The sequence below is a fragment of the Equus caballus genome, chromosome 24 (assembly GCF_041296265.1).
Source record: "Equus caballus isolate H_3958 breed thoroughbred chromosome 24, TB-T2T, whole genome shotgun sequence".
NCBI lineage: Eukaryota > Metazoa > Chordata > Mammalia > Perissodactyla > Equidae > Equus > Equus caballus.
Genome location: NC_091707.1, coordinates 45,053,759 through 45,070,440, shown reverse-complemented (window position 1 = coordinate 45,070,440; position 16,682 = coordinate 45,053,759). Strand labels below are relative to the sequence as shown.

The window sequence follows — 16,682 nt, the reverse complement described above, 5'->3', positions numbered from 1 at the left end:
CAAATAAAATACTTTACTATAGCATAACATGGGTTAATGTTCAAATGTCCAAAATCTTAGACTCTCTCGCATCTAAAATAGCTAATCAATAAATAATTTGCTAAATCTGTTCTTTTCAGCTGTTTGCACAAAGTCTTTCCTACTCCTTTATATGGTATATAATGTGTATAAAACTAATTATGATACAATATCACAAATATATTTCTCTTTCTATTTGATATGCTGTCCATATGTGGCATGAGTAATAAATGCATTGTTGAAATAAACTTAGCACATTTTTAAGAGTTTCTTTCTTTTAGAATGTGCCTTTTTTAGAATGCTTACAGATTATTCAGGTATTTTCTAGTAATTATATCATGATCAGTTCACAAAAGGTACAACTACGGATTATATAATAAAGCTGTAGTTTTATAATTTAAAATTTTTCTGTTTGGAGTATTCAAGTCCAACTGTATTTAAAGGGAAAAGTCACGTATACAAGTATTTTTAAGACCTTTTAATTTTGGTTAAAAGTGACATACTGTTATGACTAAAACAGTTTTAGATCCTAAAGGATGTCCAGCCTTCTGCATTTATGGCAAAAAGTAAATATTTGTAGAGTTAAGTGCGTAGCAGTGGTGTTTGTTGTAGACCAAACATGGTGCGTTCAGTCCAGTTCTAAGATGGAACACAAAACATAAATACAGTTAACAGAAATGTGTTGTAATCAATCCAAATAAATGTAAGTAATTAGAAAAGTTTTTTGGAGGGGTTACAATTGATTTTGTTGGTGTTTAGCAGAGTGGGTGAAACTAAGTGATCTTCTAAAAATATAATGGTTTTCTAGTGGCAAAATGCGTTCATATAAGTTTTGCATTCAGGCCTCGTGATGGAATTGTGAGGAAGGTATTACCTTATTTTACACCTGGGGAAACTGAATTGGACTGATTGACTTTTCCACTTCACAGCTAGTGAGTGACTGTGTTGGAAATTAAACCCCGGACTTTGGACTTTAAGCATCATGTTTTTCCTATTAAACCAGATTTTTCTTTTCTATAAATTACAGTTGAAAAGAAAGAAGGAATTGGGGGCCAGCCTGGCGGTGTAGCAGTTAAGTTCTCCTGCTCTGCTTCGGTGGCCTGGGGTTTGCTGGTTTGGATCCTGTGTGCAGACCTACACACTGCTTATCAAGCCACACTGTGGCAGGCATCCCACATATAAAATAGAGGAAGATGGGCACAGATGTTAGGTCAGGGCCAACCTTCCTCAGCAAAAAGAGGGGGATTGGTGGCACATGTTAGCTCAGGGCTACTCTTCCTCAAAAAAAAATTATGATAAATTTAGTATTTTGATAATTTGAAAACTAAACAGTTTTTTCAATGTATGGTTTTTTTGTTAAAAACTGTATTTAAAATTGTGTAGCACCTGCTACATTCTGATGTTGAGTGCCATGAGTGCATTTTTCAGTGCAAAAGTTCAAGAAATAGTTTGCAAGAGCCAGCCCTGATGGCCTGGTGATTAAAGTTCGTCACTCTCTGCTTCGGCGGCCCAGGTTCAGTTCCCCGATGTGGAATCACACCACTTGTCTGTCAGTAGCCATGCTGTGGTGGTGGCTCACATAGAAGAACCAGAAGAACTTACAACTATACACAACTATGTACTGGGGCTTTGTGGGGGAGACAGGAAGGGAAAAAAAAGGAGGAAGGTTGGCAACAGATGTTAGAGTGAATCTTCCCCTGCAATACCAAACCAAACCAAACCAAAGCTTACTATACAAGCAAATAAAAATATTAAGAAAACAAAGAAATAGTCTGCAAGAATAATTGACTTTTTGCCTCTTTCTGCTGAATACAAGTATCTAGATATAGACAGATCTTGCCTCTTTTTTTCTTCAGGTTTTGCTATTATCCCTTTCTGAAAAGAGAAGCAATAGGAGACTGCTGTCACTTGGTCTCTAGTCATGAATTAGTGCGATTAAAATATTGAACTCCTTTTATATGTGTCTACCTCCTCCAGTGACTTTCCCTCTTTCCAGATCACTTACTTCAGCCTCTGGTACTACAACAAGCAAAATCAGCGCCGATGGGTAGATTTGGAAAAACCTCTAAAGAAGCAGCTGGATAAATATGCTTTGGAACCTACCATCTATTTTGGAGTGGTGTTTTATGTGCCTTCAGTTTCACAGCTGCAGCAGGAGATTACCAGGTGAGAAATAACTTGCTGTTTGTTTTAGGAAATAATCTAGAGAGATTAAAAAAGTGAAACTAAAGTTGAAGTCGGGAGATAAGACTAAACTTTGCCCTTTTAGCCACAATGTTACATGGAGGTTCTGGTATGTGGTATTTCAGAGTGTTTTACTGCATGTTTGTTGCATGAGTTATGGGTTTGCTAGGAATGGTTAAAGGGAAAAATGAAGTTTGCCCCGGCTGTGAATTCTTCTTGTACTGATGTCACCTTTAATGTTTTTATTGATTTGTTTTAACAAATCATTTTATTTCATTTCAACAATGAAATGAGAGAGGAGATTAAAAAAAAATTGGTCAGAAAATCTGTGTTCATTCCTTGAGGAAATGTGCAGAAGGATGCTTATAGTTCTCTGACTCCAGTAGCTATATTCTGTAGATAGGTGGGAGCGGGGTGGGTAGGGGAGAAGGAGAGGCCAATAAGTGCTCTTTAAAGGAACTGAGGCAGAAAGGGAAGATCATATTAAGGAGTGGGATAGAGGAACGAAATGTTCTTTTTTTTTTTGGAGACAAAAGAAAAAATAAGGAATAAAATTTGGACTTTTGAGCCTGCCTTTCAGAGCTCTCTGAAATCCACCACTACCTTATCTTTTTAACTCTATTTAACGTTACTTTTGAGCCAAGCTGGACTACTTCCAGTGGCCTGAACATGACCCCTGCCTTTTCCTCTTTGTGTCCTAGATCTTTCTTTCATATTTGTGTACTGGAATCTTATTCATCTGAATTTTTGTTCAAAAGGCACCTCCTCCATGAAGCCTGTGTGACCCCCAGGCTGGAATGAGCTTTGCCTTCTCCAGACTGTCCTAGAATTTGCTTGTACTTGTGTTAAGTTGGCAGTTGTCACAGCTTTTCATTATAGTTGTGTACATAGGTTATCTTTTTCTTAGATTTTAAACCAATGTTTTCTTTAGCTTTACCTTTCGCACAATATCTTAACATAGTGCCCTGCAGATAGTAAGAACCTGGTACTGCCCCACGTTTGTGGAATGTTCTTTTTAAATATTGAGTTTTCCAGTTAATAATTGGAAGAAGATGGAAAACCAAAGAGGCAAGAGTCAGGTAGTAGGGATAAACATGCACTGTATAAAACAGATCTGAGTTATAAATATTGAAGAGAGAAGTAGAAGCTAGGAGGAAGAAACAGCCACTGATCACTTTGACTCATTCATTTAAACATTTATTGAAGACATAATATGGAATGATGTAAGAACTATATTGATTACTGTGGGAGATGAATATACAAGTGAGTATGCTTTAATCCTACCCTCGAGGAGCTACTCACAGTCTGGTGGAACTGACAGTCCAGTAAACAAGCCATCACAGTACGTTAATGATAAGAAATGCTTTAATTAAAGCACTGGATTCCCAGGAGTGGGGCTTGGGGAACATGAATGGTGAAGGTAAGGAAGTTGACTTTTCAATTGACTGTAGAAGGAATTTTCTAGTTAGTGGAAATAGATTGTGCAAAGTAGTGGGGATAGTGAAGGTAACTGATATTTTCAGGGGATTTCAGATATTACCTAGAGAGTGGAGAGGAGATTTGAAAAATAGGAATGTCCCAGTCATAAAGTCCTGGTACAATGGGGAAAGGTATTTTTGAATATTAAGAGAATGGAGTGATGAAATTTGCATTTTACAAAGATCACCCATCATGGAAGGTAGATTAGAGGTGGTAAGACCATAGTTGGGAGACCAGTTAGGAATGTGTGTGCCATAATGTAGCCTTAGTCTAGAATGTGGACCTGAACAAAGGTGGTAGCTGTAGGAAGGGCTGAGAGAGAATGTGCCTGTTCGAGTCAATCAGTAGGGTTGCACATTGATTAGGTGTAGGAGAACCTGATAGAGAAGTTGTATCAGTAATGACTAAGTATGGCTATATATAACACAAAACTCTAAAAATTTTTGACTTCTTATGTAAAAGAAGTCCAGAGGTCATCCATGCAGAGCTTATATGACAGCTCCACAAAGTCCTCAAGGCCCCTGCTCTTTCTCTCTTACTGTTCTCTCCTCAGCATGTTCTTTCCATTCACTAGGTAACCTCATAGTCAGGGAATTCTAGAGAAGTTCTGGCTATCACATTCATATTCCAGGCAGCAGCAGGGCAAAACTAGTTTTACTCTGGGCTAAGTCATCTTCCTTTAAGGGGCCTCTCTCAGTTCCTCAGTCACACTAGCCACATTTTAAGTATGCAAGAGCCACGTGTGGCTAATGGCTACCATATTGGACAGCACAGATATACATCATTTTTATCACTGTAGAAAGTTCTATTAGACAGCACTGGTGTAGATCTAACAGTTAGTTTACAGGAAAAATTGGTAAATAGATGAACATGTCAGATGACCCCATGAGACTGTAATCAGACAAATCCAGAATGTGGGAAATTCTGTATGACAAATCACTCCATTTTGTCTATAAGTAACATGAAAATAAAGAGGAAGAACCTTTCTTTTTTAAAATTAAAAGACTTTTAGAAATATCAATTAAATGTAATCTGTGGACTCCCTTTAGATCCTAATTTTTAGAAAAACTGTAAAAATACGTTTGTGAGGTAATCACAAAAATTGTACAGGGACTGGGTATTGGATAGTGTTAGGACATTATTGTTCATTTTGTTGGGTATGTTAAAAATGTGGTTATTTAATTTTTTTTTTTTGAAGCTTACCTTTTAGGGCTATATACTGAAGTATTTGTAGGTGCTATGATATGGTGTTGGGGATTTGCTGTGAAACGCTTGGTGGGGGGAGGGGAGAGGATAGAGGAAATAAGACAGGCGTAAAGTTGATGATTGGTGAGGCTGCATGATAAGGATACGGGGGTTCATAGTACTTCTTCTCTGTATGTGTGTTTCAAAATTTCCGTAATAAAAAAATAAAAATGCCAATACCTATACATTAGCTTTCTATTACTAGCCTAAGAAAAACAGGTGAAGAAAAAAAGACTACTTCTTTACATATTATTTGAAATTTCTGTTTTGGAAAATGGGGCAACCTAATTTATTACAGTAATTTAGTGTATTATTTTTTGTGTAAGAATATTATAGTAGTAAGTTGATAAGTTGATAAAGATTTAAATAATACTTAGTTTTAACCAGCATATTTGGCTTTTGGGCAAGTTTATGAAATGCTTGCTTGAGAATTAAGATGTGCAGTCTTTTGTATTCCTTGGTTTACAAACAGTTTTGAATTCAAGTTTCATGTTACATTTTATTACTGCATTGGTTTTAGTTAATTATTCTTTTTGTAATAAATATTGAAAGAACATATTTGTAAATCATCCTCGGCTCCACTAACATTAGAATTTTAGCAAAAGGTTTTTGTTAACAGAAAGTAATAATACCTTGGAAGTGCAATTTCTTGGTATTTTCTTACTGTAAATACTTAAAAAAATGTACACACCCCCACACACCCTGCTTGCTTCCGTTAAAGGATTTTAGGGACAAAACAATGAAAGATAATAAACCACTTATGTTTCTTGCTGTATGTTAGGCACTGTCCCAAGTATTTTATACTTATTAATTCATTTAATCCTCACAACAAATCCTGTGAAGTAGGTACTCTTATTATCTCCATTTTATAGATGAGGAAACCAAGACACAAAAAGGTGAACTACCTTGCCCAAGGTCACACTGCTAGTATGCAGTGGAACTGGCATTTAAACTGAAGCAGGCTGGTTCCTGAGTCTTTGCTCTCAACCATTGTATTCTAAGGACTCTGGTATAAAAACACTAAAAAAAAATACTAGAAAAATCCGTAACTGGCCATTTGTGACAGTTGAGAACATGAGCTTTGGCGTCATTCAGACCTGGATTTACCTTGGCACTAGAACTAGGCCTCACAACATACAACCTAAAGCTTGAACACCCCTCTAACGTATTCAAATTCTCTAACCTCCTCAGATACTTCCCAATCATCATGCATTGACTTCCCCCATTCATAAACCTATCAATGAGCCAAAAATCAGCATCACTCTTACTAGATTCAATCCAACTAGAAAATGTTCTACCAAAATCCATTTTGCACTTCCAAATAAAAACCTCAATACTAGTCTCCAACCAAAAAGGCTTAATCAAATTATATTTCCTCTCATTCTTTTTTACTCTCATACTAAGCATACTCCTGTTTAATCTCTACAAGTAACTTCTGAAACAGCCAAGACCCCAATAAGCAATGACCAACCAGTCACAATCACAACTCAAGCCCCATAACTATACAACGCAGCAACCCCTATGATCTCTTCACTAAAAATTCCTGAATCTCCAGTATTATAAAGAACCCAATCCCCAACACCATTAAACTTGAATACAATCTCCATTTCCTTATTCTTCAAAACATACAAAACCAACATAACCTCCATTAATAAACCCAAAAGAAACACCCCCATAACAGTTATATTAGATACCCATACCTCAGGATACTGCTCAGTGGCAATAGCTGTTATATAACCAAAACCCACCAACATTCCCCCCAAATAAATTAAAAACACCATTAATCCTAAAAAAGACCCCCCAAAGTTCATAACAATACCACAACCAACCCCACCACTTACAATTAGCACCAAGCCCCCATAAATAGCTGAAGGTTTTGAAGAAAAACCTATAAAACTAATCACAAAGATAATACTCAAAGTGAACACAACATATGTCATCATCATTTCCACATGGAATTTAACCATGACTAATGACGTGAAAAATCATCATTGTATTTCAACTACAGGAACACTAATGACCAATATCCGAAAATCCCACCCACTAATCAAAATCATCAACCACTTTTTCATCAACTTACCAGCCCCATCAAACATCTCATCATGATGAAACTTTGGTTCCCACCTAGGAATCTGCTTAATTCTACAAATCTTAACAGGCCTATTCCTAGCTATATACTACACATCAGACACAACAACCGCCTTCTCATCTGTTATACACATCTGCCGAGATGTGAACTACAGATGAATTATCCACCATCTCCATGCTAACGGAGCGTCCATATTCTTCATCTGCCTCTTTATTCACGTAGGACAAGGCCTTTACTACAGCTCCTACACCTTCCTAGAAACATGAAATATTGGGATTCTCCTATTTCTTCCAGTAATAGCTACAGCATTCATGGGTTATGTCCTACCATGAGGCCAAATATCTTTCTGAGGAGCAACAGTCATCACCAGCCCTCTATCAGCTATCCCCTACATTGGCACCAACCTTGTCGAATGAATCTAAGGCGGATTCTCCGTAGACAAAGCTACCCTCACCCGATTCTTTGCCTTCCACTCCATCCTACCATTCATCATTACAGCTCTAGTAGTTGTCCACTTACTATTCCTCCACGAAACAGGATCCAGCAACCCATCAGGACACTCATCTGACATAGACAAAATTCCATTCCACCCATACTACACAATTAAAGACATCCTAGGATTCCTACTCCTAATTCTACTCTTACTTACCCTGGTCCTCTTCTTCCCCGACCTTCTAGGAGACCCACACAACTACACCCCAGCCAACCCCCTCAGCACCCCTCCACATATCAAGACAGAATTCGCTTATGCCGTTCTACGCTCCATCCCCAACAAATTGTGCGGCGTACTAGCCCTAGTTTTTTCTATCCTAATTTTAGCAATCATTCCTCTCCTCCATACATCAAAACAATGAAGCATAATATTCCGGCCCCTTAGCCAAGGCATATTCTGACTCCTAGCAGCAGACCTCCTTACACTAACATGAATCTGAGGACAGCCAGTCAAACACCCATGCGTCATCACTGGCCAACTAGACACTTCTCCCTAATTCTTGTTTTCATACCACTCACAAGCATCATCAAAAACAATCTTCTAAAATGAAGAGTCCCCGTAGTATATGCACATTATCCTGGTCTTGTAAACCAGAAAAGGAGGAGGACACTCCTCCCCGGGACTTTCAAGGAAGAAGCTCTAGCTCTACCATCAACACCCAAAGCTGAAATTCTACTTAAACTATTCCTTGATTTCTCCTCGTAAACAATGAAGAACTACCACCATGTACTATGTCAGTATTAAAAAACCTTCCTACTCGACATTATGTAATACGTGCATGTAATGCTCCCCGCCATCAAATACCCTGTGTACATTGTGCATTAAGCTTTCTGCCCCAGCTCAGCCAACTGTGGATTTGAGCATATTACTTAATCTCTGAGCTCTAGCTCCTCATCAGTAAAAGAAGGTGGCTATTATTAAATGCTGGAGAAAGTGGTTAAGAGGGTAATAAGAGGGATATTAGTGACTGTGGCTATGCCTGGATTTTAGCCCTGAGCTTCATGGTAGTCAAGGCAAAAGAAGGAATATGATGAGTCCCATCATTCATTATCTGATAAAAGAGGCATGCTATTTGCTAACATGACAAATTTTCCTGGTATATCATTTAAAAGGAAATTTTCAGGTGGGATTTTATATAAAAGACTTTGAACCAGCAATGAACAATTTAGAGCAAATGTGGAAGAATCAACTCTTATAACAGCAAAAGTATAATGTAAGCCAAAAAAACAAAATTTCTATGGAAGGCTAAATTGATTTGGTCCAGGTATGTTGCTTTCCAGGAATTTGATGTAAGGAAAGAACCTAGAATATTTACAGTGGAGTATGTGGACAGCATGTTCAACAGATAGACTTCTTTAAATATAATCTTCTTCAAATAGGCCTGGTAGACAGTTTCAAGTTTTTCTCTTTGACAAGATTCCAGAGATACCAGTATTCTATTTGCTGATCAAGGGAAATCTGTGGATTCTGCTACTGGCAGGTGGAAGGGGATAAGTGGGATCTAAATTCTTCTTATCTGACTGGTTGGCATTTTGGTCAGGTTCTTTGATAAAGAATGGAGACCTCAAAGATAGCTAAAAGAAAAGAGGATGAGGTAAGGACACATATGAAATGATTAAAGGGATGGACTCTCAGGATTCAAATGTGAACTGTAACTGGGTTGCACTTCCCAGGTGCCAAACCTGGAAGAGATTCTGGATTCAAGGTGGCTCTGTAGACTGTATGGACAGAGAGTTAGTGGATTTTCATTCCACACCACATCCCCAGTGTCTAGAACAATGCTTTGATGCATAGTAGGCCCTAGTATTGACCTGTTAAGTGAATAAGTAGCAGGAAGGCAGAATAAATCTTCACTATAGACCTTTATCAAAATGGAGAAGGGATACGGATGAAATGCTGCTGAATGGCTTAAAGTAGGTGATTGTTGATAATAATGATAACAGCTACTACTTATTGAGTGCCAGCTGTGTTCTAGTGTTGTGCTAAGAGCTTTAAATATATTCCTTGAGTATTTTCAACCCTGTGAAAGGGTGAGAGTACCCTAGTAACAGTGATAATTTAAACCCACAGATTATATGTCTTGCCCAAATTCATGCAAAATGCTAAGTTGGAGAGCTGGAATTTAACCTAGATCTGCTTGACTAAATCTTGTGCTGGTATCTAGTACCCTATATATTGAAAGTGTAAACAGAAGTAAACCCACGTTACAAGAATGTTAAGACAGCATTTTAGCAGCTATTCTTTTTGGGATTTTTTTTTTATTAATGATTGGCACCTGAATTAACATCTGTTGCCAATCTTCTTTTACTTTCTTTCTTTCTTCTTCTCCCCAAAGGCCTCTAGTAGATAGTTGTATTTTCTAGTTGTAGGTCCTTCTGGTTTTGCTGTGTGGGACACGACCTCAGCGTGGCTTGATGAGTGGTGCCATGTCCACGCCCAGGAGCCGAACCTGCGAAGCCCTGGGCTGCTGAAGCTGAGCATGCGAACTTAACCACTTGGCCATAGGGCTGCTCCCCTTTTTGGGATTTTTATAAAAACGTATTTTAATATAAACCTGATCTGAGATATCAGGAACCATTTTCTTCTGGCTTTACTTTCCAGGCTAGGGAACTTCCACCAGAGTAAGCAGAGTCTTAGATTATCAAGTTACTAGTCAGAATTTTTAAGGTAAAGATTGGCCATTGATTCTCTGTTTCTCCAACTAACAAGAACGAAACTTAGGGACTGTCTTACATGGCATAAGACGGATGACCAGTTGTCTTCTAGATGGTTGTAGCTTTCAAATAACTACAGTTAAGGATAAGTGACTCAAAAAATTGATTACATTTGTGTGTGTGTGTGTTTGTAGGTGTAGATATGGTCGAGGACATTCTTGTCATTCTTTGAAACCATCATAGGTTAAGGTTTTATTTGACTAGTTTATGCTCCTCTAGCAAATTATGGTAAAATTCATTGTGTCTCATTTGGAGGTAGTATTGATATTGACTTCTCAAAACTGACGTTTTTTTATAGGTATCAGTATTATCTGCAGCTGAAGAAAGATATCTTGGAAGGAAACATTCCTTGTACGTTAGAACAAGCAATTCAGCTAGCAGGCTTAGCTGTTCAAGGTAAAGAATGGCAATTGATAATGTAGTAGATCTATCAGATTAAAATGTGTGCTATAACAAAAACAGCAAGGGATTCTTAAAGTAACTGACTTTCTATAGTAGTGTTTATGTATTAGTGAAATATTATTCTGTTACCTAAGGGGCTTCCTTGGGGGAAAAAATGAATTTGGATTGCTTCAATGAAATGAGACTTCTGGAAGATTAAACATATCATATGTAAACAGAGCAAACAGATCAAAAATAGAGAAAAAATGCACACACACATACACAAATATACATATAGTGTTTAATATGCTATGTATTCCTTTAGTTCAAGGACTTGATCTGCTGTTAGCTAATAATTGAGGAATAAAGATCAGCCAAACGACAGGGCTGATGAGGTTATGTTCACTTATACTTTAAGCATACATCATTTGTTTGGTTTCTTAAACTGTTGTCCTGGATTATATTGCATTGTCAATCACAATAGATAAAGTTTTGCTTTTCACAAGTATTTTTTTTCTTTTTAAATTTTATTGAGGTCATAATAGTTTTTAGCCTTGTGAAATTTCTGTTGTACATTATTATTTGTCAGTCGCCATATAAATGTGCCCTTTTACCCCTTATACCCACCCCACCCTCTGTGGTAACCACTAATCTGTTCTCTTTGTCTATGTGTTAGTTTACCTTACACATATGAGTGAAATCATATGGTGTTTGTCTTTCTCTGTCTGGCTTATTTCACTTAACATAATGCCCTCAAAGTCTATCTATGTTGTTGCGAATGGAACAATTTTGTCTTTTTCTATGGCTGAGTAGTATTCCATTGTGTATATATACCACATCTTCTTTATCCAGTCATCAATCAGAGGGCACTTGGGTTGCTTCCACATCTTGGCTATTGTGAATAATGCTGCAGTGAACATAAGGGTGCATAAGTCTCTTTGAATTGTTGATTTCAAGTTCTTTGGATAAATGCCCAGTAGTGGGATAGCTGGGTCATATGGTATTTCTATTTTTAATTTTTTGAGAGATCTCCATGCTGTTTCCCATAGTGGCTGCATCAGTTTGCATTCCCACCAGCAGCGTATGCGGGTTCCCTTTTCTCCACATCCTCCCTAACATTTGTTATTTTTTGTCTTAGTAATTATAGCCATTCTGACAGATGTAAGGTGATATCTCATAGTTTTGATTTGCATTTCCCTGATGATTGATGATGTTGAACATCTTTTAATGTGCCTGTTGGCTATCTGTATATCTTCCTTGGAAAAATGTCTGTTCATATCCTCTGCCCATTTTTTGCTCGGGTTGTTTGTTTTTTTGTTAAGTTGTATGAGTTCTTTATATATTTGGAGATTAACCCCTTGTCAGATATATGATTTGCAAATATTTTCTCTCAGCTGTTGTGTTGTTTTTTCGTTTTGTTTCTGGTTTCCTTTGGTTTGCAGAAGCTCTTTAGACTGATTAAGTCCCATTTGTTTATTTTTTCTTTTGTTTCCCTTGCCCAAGTAGACATGTTATTCAAAAAGATCTTTCTAAGACCAGTGTCAAAGAGCGTACTGCCTATATTCTAGGAGTTTTATGATTTCACCTCTTTGCTTCAAGTCTTTGATCCATTTTGAGTTAATTTTTCACAAGTATTTTTGAATTGTTTAGTTCTGTTACTTGATATGTGTCTAATCTATATGTATTTACGTGTATGTGTATACTTTGGGAAGACTTCTGATGGGGCATACCAGTTTCAATTGGTAACTGACATTTAATCTTGAGAATTGAAATTTAATCAGAAAAATCCTTAATAAAATTCCATCAGATATCAGCAGGCATGGAGACATATCATTTCTAGACAGACTAATGCCTGGTACACATGGAGCCTCATTCCTTTCCAGGGTACTTCGAATCTTCTTAAGTGTCATCTTTGGCTTTAAGAGTCAGTTTTTCCTGAGCTTTTTGCTGAACTATCAAATTTTTTTAACAATTAAAATTTTCTAAACAAATGCATTTTACTATAACATATGCAAATGATCTAATTCATTCCCTAGAGGTAATCACTACTGTGAACAGTTTGGTTTCTTCCTCACATTTTTTTTTGCATAAGTAAGCATACATGATTACAGGGTACGTTTTGTTTGTTTTTTAATTATAAAAATGAGATCATATTATATATAGTTTGTAATTTTTTTCACTTTATTAATAGGTGTTTTCCAAGTCAAGACACAGGAATCTACTTAATTAACATTTTTTAAAGGATGTTTCTAAAATATATACTTCATAACTTTAAGGCAAATTTGACTTCTAAATCATCAGTGCACATCTATATACTGCATATGGAATTTGGGTTTGCATGTTTTCCTATGCAGATTAAACATAATTGACATGTGAATATTTCTCATTTTGTATAGCTGATTTTGGTGACTTTGATCAGTATGAATCCCAGGACTTTCTTCAGAAATTTGCCTTGTTTCCTGTGGTAAGACTTCTTCTGTCATTGGGGCTTTTTAAAAACAGTTTATTTCCATACCCTTAGTAATCCCTGAAATAATGAAGTCCACATGGTAGGCTTACTGGGAAGGAATAGTGTTAAAAAATCAGTTCCCTCTTTTAAACAACTCAAGTGTAGATGCTTCCCCTGTTGTTGTCGTCTTGGTCCTTGTAAACCCACAGAACTGAAGGGTCTGTGGTCACTGGGCTGCGGCCACTGAAGTTTGTTTTGTGTTTGGATGTGTGTCTAAAGAGAGGGATTCCTTCCAGCGTCTGAGGAACCATGCAGAGGTTTTGCTTTTAACTGAAGGGTTGAAACCTCACAAAGCTATATTAAAATGAATTTCGCTTCTCAGCAGCAATTTAAAAAGTCAATGACAAAAAGACACTACATTGGAACATCTAAGGGAGCTGATATGCTCTTGTGTAGCTCTTCATGGTGTCTACTCTTCTAGTCAGGGAATGTACAAGAGGTTGTTATTCTGCTGGTCTCAGAACTGGCTGATGGATGTTACCAACCTGAAATAACTCAGCTGAAACTTCCTCTAGGATGAATTAATACTAGTCCTAATTTTGCCTGATAGTGACTAGAGTCAGTAGCAATGATTCTTCCTAAGAAATTGGGTGACTTGTTTACATACTCACTGCAGTGTGTTTTCTTCAGGGATGGTTACAAGATGAAAAGATATTGGAAGAAGCAACCCAAAAAGTGGCCTTACTGCATCAGAAATACAGGTAACTCTAAGAAGTAAGACAGGGAAATGGTATAGAACTAATAATGCCTCTTTGAGTTTGAAATATGCGTTGACACAATTAAATTTGGAACTTTCTGCTGCTGCAGCTCCTACTACTGTTACAAGTAGCCAACATTTACATGGCAGCCACCATGCGCCAAGTGCTGTTCTAAACACTTACCCATATTAACTCATTTATTATCCATGTTTTATCAATGAGGAAACTTGGAAAGTTGAAAGCAGCCAGTCTCTGAAGGGTGCCAATTCTTCATATACTAAAGGTTTTGGAGGTACCCTAGTCTTGTGTAGGTTAACACACGATTAGGGAGACTTATTTTTTTAATGATCCAGCACGTGCAGAGTTTTTTCCCTGCACTCCTTTGGAAGCTGTATCTCTGTCCTCTGCAGAAGCTGTGCTAAGAGCTGGGGTGCTTACTGCCCTCACCCCTGCTTCTGAGTGGATAATGACTTTCAATGGTAGTGAATTCTATCTGTGTTATCTGAAAGAAAAATCCTCTCCTAGAGAATGCTAGGTCTTATTATAAGTGGAATACCACACAGTTCCAAGAACTAATGTACCATTAAATTCTTATAACCACTCTTTAAGGTAAATGTTATTATCTCATTACAGATTGGGAAAACCAAGCTCAAAAAGACTAAATAACTTGCCCAAAGTTACATATGGGAGAGGTGGTATTTGAACCCAGGTCTGTCTAACTATAACCTACTGTTCATCTCCTCCATCAAAAATAACCTTTTGCCTTTAGTCTCTCCCCACTCAAATCCATACAATCACTCACAAAAGATTAATCTTCCTAAAATATCTCTTTCCTCTTATCTCCCTCATCTCCTTCTCATGTGCTTATGAATCTTTTCTTGCCTTCCACTAGCATGAGTTCATTACCCCTGGGGTTAAAGGCCTCCCACAGTTGGTTAAATCCTGCCTTACCTTCTGCTATCTTCAATCAACCATTATTTTTTAAGCATAATTAATCCCTCAGGCACACATCACTCTATCTTTTGTTACTTTCACTCATTGATTTGTGCATTTCCTTAAAAGATAGTTTAGTATTATTATTCTGTATGAGACAGAGTGCTGGATGCTGGCACAAAGATAAAGAGAACAATTACCTGCCATCAAAGAATATATTCCCTGCTTTGGAGTCTAAGGGATAGGCAAGACAACCCATTGTAATAGTAATTGTAATACTAATAATGTGCTATGAGTGCAGTGGGAAAGGTGTACATGGAAGGTGGTGGGTCTGCACAGAGCAAGGGCATCTAGCTTAGATGTGGGAATCACAGAAGGTGACAAAGAAGAGGTGATGCCTTGGCCGAATCTTGAAGGATATTAGGGATTGACCAGGTGCACAGGTGGGTGACAGGTATACCAGGAAGAGGGAATAGCATGTGCAAAGGCCCAGAGGCATGAGGGAACATGGTACCCTCAAAGAAATGCAGAGTTTGGGATGATTGCAGTGTGGGGTGCCTTGTAGGTGTCAGGGAGCAGCAGAAGATGAGGCTGGAGAGGCAAGTCTCCTTATGGTTGAGTACTTTCTTTACCCATGCTGCCTTCCTGCCCATCCTTGTAATTCTGTCACCAAGCTGAAAAGGATTTCCATCCTCTAACTGTTATTTCATGCGCTTAGCATTTGGCATTTAGCACATGATGCATAGTAGTGCCTGATGTTTTAGGTAATAAGCAGTTACTCAGTGGTTTAGAAAGAATCCTAGCTTTCACTGAAGGCTTTTTTTAGGGGGTTGTTCCCTGCATCCCCCTTGCCCACCTGAAGTACAAAGGATGGGATCTTGCATAACTAACCCTCAGCACTCAGCACAGTGCTTTGCATGTAGTCGATTTTCAGTAAATATTGATGGATTGATATAACTAATTACAGATGCTTAGAAACTTGAAATGTTTATAATGTCTTATGCCTAACTGATAGATAGTTTTTAAGAAAAGCTTTTTTCTTTCATTTTTAGTTTTGTGAACAATCTTACTAACATCTTTTGGGTTGCAGAGGGCTCACGGCTCCTGATGCTGAAATACTGTACATGCAGGAGGTAGAGAGAATGGATGGCTACGGAGAAGAGAGCTACCCTGCGAAGGTAAGCATGACACCGAGGCTGGGGCTTTCCAAACTTAATCTCAGCAATTCTGGGAGAGTAGGGGGAAGCCCAGGGTGCCCTGCTGTGCAAGGCTGAAGATGTGCAGAAGTCTGGAGCCTTAAAAGCTGAGGTGCTTGTGACCAAAATTTTGTAGTAAAGCACATTCCTGTTTTGCAGTTTGTTCTTTGAGATGCTCTTGAAATAGAGTTCTTTAAGGAGCCCAAGTCTTCCTGTTTTCATACATATTTACAAGACAATACATTTATCCCTTCCAGGCTTTTCCTCTTCAGCATAGGTCTTCTGAACGTTTTATATCTGGAAACAAGTTTAGGGAGCTGGGTGTAGATGTTGCAGTTCTTAACTTCTTACACATCTGCTGCCTCACTGGTTCTTTTTCTGCTTTCTCCTCTTAGGATAGCCAAGGCAGTGACATATCCATTGGCGCATGTCTTGAAGGTATCTTTGTGAAACACAAGAATGGAAGGCCTCCTGTGATATTTAGGTATTTTTCTTACATCTTTCTGTGCACTTTCTGTGGCTCCTGTTGGTGATATCTTTAGTACCTATTCCAGTTATATTGCTCACAAGTCTTTCCTAAGGTCTCATTAGGAAATGGAAATATGCCCTTCCCAGAATAAAATTCCACCTGATTGCCATGGTTCTTTTTATGAGCCACTTTCTTCAAAACCAAATTTGCAGAACCTACTTATGAAATGCTTAAAAATGTGTGACTCTTTTCTTACCGTATGTGGCCATTCTTT

The 16,682-nt window shown here is 37.8% G+C and overlaps 1 protein-coding gene across 3 annotated transcripts in view; it reads left to right on the top strand.

The window, feature by feature from the left end:
* PTPN21 (protein tyrosine phosphatase non-receptor type 21) overlaps positions 1 to 16,682 on the top strand; it is a 79,321-nt gene that overhangs the window by 23,901 nt on the left and 38,738 nt on the right. For all 3 annotated transcript variants that reach the window (XM_023628229.2, XM_023628230.2, XM_023628228.2), the window contains exons 3-8: positions 2,015 to 2,184; positions 10,521 to 10,618; positions 13,000 to 13,067; positions 13,743 to 13,813; positions 15,834 to 15,921; positions 16,335 to 16,423. In XM_023628229.2, the coding sequence (XP_023483997.1) occupies positions 2,015 to 2,184; positions 10,521 to 10,618; positions 13,000 to 13,067; positions 13,743 to 13,813; positions 15,834 to 15,921; positions 16,335 to 16,423 (584 nt within the window). The remainder of the gene's footprint in view (positions 1 to 2,014; positions 2,185 to 10,520; positions 10,619 to 12,999; positions 13,068 to 13,742; positions 13,814 to 15,833; positions 15,922 to 16,334; positions 16,424 to 16,682) is intronic.